We start from the raw sequence: 3,639 nt of genomic DNA, 5'->3' as shown, positions 1-3,639 counted from the left end.
GACTTTGTAGAAAACGAAGCGTTTGAGAGAGGCGGGGCATAGAGGACCTACAATAATGTAGAGTATTTGAAAAATAATGTGTTTTTTGAACATTAAAGCATGTCAACATATTCTGTTACAACAAATACACAAAATAATGATCTTTAAAAAAGCATCATATGACCCCTTTAAACAGGAGCCGGTTGCATGAACTGCTTAGTCATCTATTTTTTTCTTAACCTTGTAAAGTCCCATAAAAAGGTAGGTCTAATTTGAATCCAAAAAGTAAGACTGATTACCACTTGTTAACTGCTAGTTGGTCAAACTAGTTCTTAACTGTCTAATAGTGAATGTTCTCAGAACTTTGGCGATAGTTATATTAACTCATAGTTATATTAACGTTAATAGAGTGTTTGTTCAAAGTGTTTTTGGTCTTTAATAATGTTCTCAAAACATTAGCAGAAAAACATTATTTATACGTCGTTCATGGAACCTTTTTTCTGAAACATTCTGGACATTCGACTAACGTTTCTTTAAAATGTTGTTTAAACTTGTTTAGAGATCATTCAAAAGTAACGTTCACATAATGTTTGAAAATGGAATTTTTGCATAACCAAACAAACTAACGAACAAAACGTTTTTAAAACATCTAAAAAAACTGGGTGTTCTGAATGGTCAGAGAACATTCAGAAATAATGTTTTCTTTTCATAACTTAATGAGAACATTAGCAAATCGTTCTTAAAACATATGTTTGTAACTGTTTTAAAACAAACCTCAGACTAAATCAGTTCTGTTTTGAAGGTTTATGAAGGATTGTGTGTTTAATATGTTTTATCGCACTGTAAATGGTCATAATATTTGTCAGGATTGATAATTATGCTAAACACTTATAGCTGTGAAATGCACTAATGAATGATTTATCACAACAGCCTGTTGACACAATATATCAGTAGAGTGATATGAATTTTTAACTATTTTAAGCAGTCACATTTTCTGTTTGTTTCTTAAGTACACCATTAAATAATCAGCAGAGATATTTTCTGCAGATGACTGTCCTGATCGTTTACACGTTTACCTAGCTCTCTAAATGAGGACATTGCATAGACTTCTACTGTTTAAACAAGTCAGAATTGTGATATAAGTTGCAATTGCCAAAAAAAAAAAAAAGTTAGAAATGTGAGAGAAAAGGTTGAAATTCCCTTTTAATTTTTATTTCATGGTGGAACCAAAACAACAACATTATGATCTCAGAATTCTGAGAAAAAACTCAGAACTGCAAGATGAAAAACTGAATTGCTAAAAAATTCAGAATTCTAAATTCAAATCAGGCTTTTTCTCAGAATTGCGAGAATTATCTTGATTGACAATTGTGAGATTAAAAGGTCGCAATTATCTTTTTTTTATTTTATTATTATTATTACGTGGTGGAAATGGGCTCCATAATAGCCTAACCCTTATTTTTTATTTATTTGTTTATTATTATTATTATTTATTTATTTATTTGCATTTTTACGATTAAATAAAATGATCTTTATTTAACTTTAGCTTTATACTGTTTTTTTTTTTTGTCTTGTCATAGGAGTATCTCCCCAAAAGAAGGTTTTGGGAGATTTGCTCAGGTTTTTGTATTTCTGGGTACAAATTTGTCCCCAAAATATGGTTAAGTAGGTTCACACGTGCGCACACACACACACACACACTCACTATCCTTAATCAAATAAATTCCTGAGCCACTGGGCTGTGTGACGGGAAACAGAATAGCTCAGGAGTGTGTGAGTGTGTGTGCACAGATCCAAGAGACCCAAGGATTGTGGAAATGTGTGTTGCTTGGAGCCGTTCTTTACTCAAGAAACGCCAAAAAAAAAGAGTGTCCCAGAAAATCATTGTGCTTTGGAGAATACCGATTAGATCCAGATCTATCTATCTATCTATCTGTCTATCTATCTATCTATCTATCTATCTGTCTATCTATCTATCTATCTATCTGTCTATCTGTCTGGACACTTTTTTTTTATAAAAGTCATTTCAGAGATGCAGAAAGGTATTTGATTGTCGTTTATTCGATTTTGATGAAAAATAATAAAGAAAAATGTTTTTCTTTGGAATAACATGCTCTGAGGAATCGTCAACAATAAGACCAGAAACATTTATTGGGAAAATAAACATGCCATTTTTTATATAATTTTGACTTCAGTTCTATTTTTCAAGCAGGGTAGGAACTTTTCTTTTTAATCCTTAAGCAATGAAATGTATGAAGATAATGGAGTTTTTTGAGCATTTATCGTCTCTCTGTTCTTCAGGTGAGCTGCCTGTGTGTCCCTCAACATGTTTGTGGCATTACACGTGTGCGTGTTGGTGGCGGTTTGTTCTTTGAGTGTTTCCACCTCTCAGTCCTCGTCTTACGGAGAGCGAGGCTCTGATCTCGGCCTGCAGGTGTTTTTGCGTGTGGTCCAGGACAAACCGCAGGAGAATGTGGTCATGTCGCCTCACGGCGTGGCCTCCATCCTGGGCATGCTGCTCCCAGGGGCCCACGGGGACACTCGCCACCAGCTTCTCACGGGCCTCAAATACAAGAAGACAGGTGTGTGTTTGCACTGGTTTCATTTGCTTTCCTTAAGCATTATAATTTAGTGTGGAATTCAGATGTGAACGATACCTCAAACCAAATAGCATGTTGAGGATCGTTGGTGGCAAATGACTAAATCTGGAATCTCAAAAAATAGGAATCTCAACCCTGTAAATGACATCTAGAAACTAATTTTGTGTGTTGATTCTGCTCTCAGGTCCATATAAGATGCTGCGGAAGTTGCATAAGGCCCTGACGACCAAATCCAATGCTGATATTGTGACGATCGCCAATGCGCTGTTCCCCAATGAGGGCTTCATCATGAAAGAAGACTTCCTGACAGCCAGCAGGGAGAACTTCATGTGCGAGAGTCAAACCATTGACTACAGCGACCCAGAGAAGGCTGCAGAAACCATCAATGAATGGGTGAAGAACAGCACCAAAGGTACACCTCGCTTTAACCTCTGACCCCTGCATCTGATACCCATACCTCTAGCCTGGATTAATTAAAAAGGATTTTTACAATACAATATATCTCGAAATTTCATATTTATCACTGAATAAGCTCTTAGCCCTTAGAGCGTTTATTTTTTATGTTAAATATATGTTGTATATAAATATATATATAAATATATAAATTTATATTAATAAAATAATAATGTAATAGGCACTTTCCATGAATAGTCCACAAACTGGGTTCCCATTATTATTTTTAGGCATTAGAAGCACAAATCTTTTCCAAATGTTTATAAGAAAAAAATAACAATTTCTTTAATTTATAGGGAGTAGAAGTTTATCAGTATCTAAAAACAACATTTGTTTCCAATATACAAAGTTATTGGGTTTTGTTAGTTTTTATTTGTTTATTTATTTATGAATGAATTATTTACTCTAATTATTAATCTTAAAAATATTATATATATATATATATACTGTATATAAGTTCTATAAGAAAAATTATACAAAAAAGAAACATTAACAATTTTCTTTAAAGGGGTCATATGATGCTTTTTAAAAGATCATTATTTTGTGTATTTGGTGTAACAGAATATGTTGACATGCTTTAATGTTCAAAAAACACATTATTTTTCAA

At 33.4% G+C, this 3,639-nt stretch overlaps 1 protein-coding gene across 1 annotated transcript in view; it reads left to right on the top strand.

Annotated features, from left to right (window-relative positions):
- The window catches only part of LOC107669898 (glia-derived nexin-like), a 13,267-nt gene that overhangs the window by 2,435 nt on the left and 7,193 nt on the right, over positions 1–3,639 (top strand). Inside the window, exons 2-3 of the mRNA XM_016462330.1 lie at positions 2,281–2,561; positions 2,764–2,991. Coding sequence (XP_016317816.1) covers positions 2,306–2,561; positions 2,764–2,991 — 484 coding nt within the window. The 5' untranslated portion in view covers positions 2,281–2,305. The remainder of the gene's footprint in view (positions 1–2,280; positions 2,562–2,763; positions 2,992–3,639) is intronic.

The sequence above is a fragment of the Sinocyclocheilus anshuiensis genome, unplaced genomic scaffold (assembly GCF_001515605.1).
Source record: "Sinocyclocheilus anshuiensis isolate Anshui unplaced genomic scaffold, SAMN03320099.WGS_v1.1 scaffold272, whole genome shotgun sequence".
In the NCBI taxonomy this organism is placed as follows: Eukaryota; Metazoa; Chordata; class Actinopteri; order Cypriniformes; family Cyprinidae; genus Sinocyclocheilus; species Sinocyclocheilus anshuiensis.
This window is presented reverse-complemented; position numbering and strand designations above follow the sequence as displayed.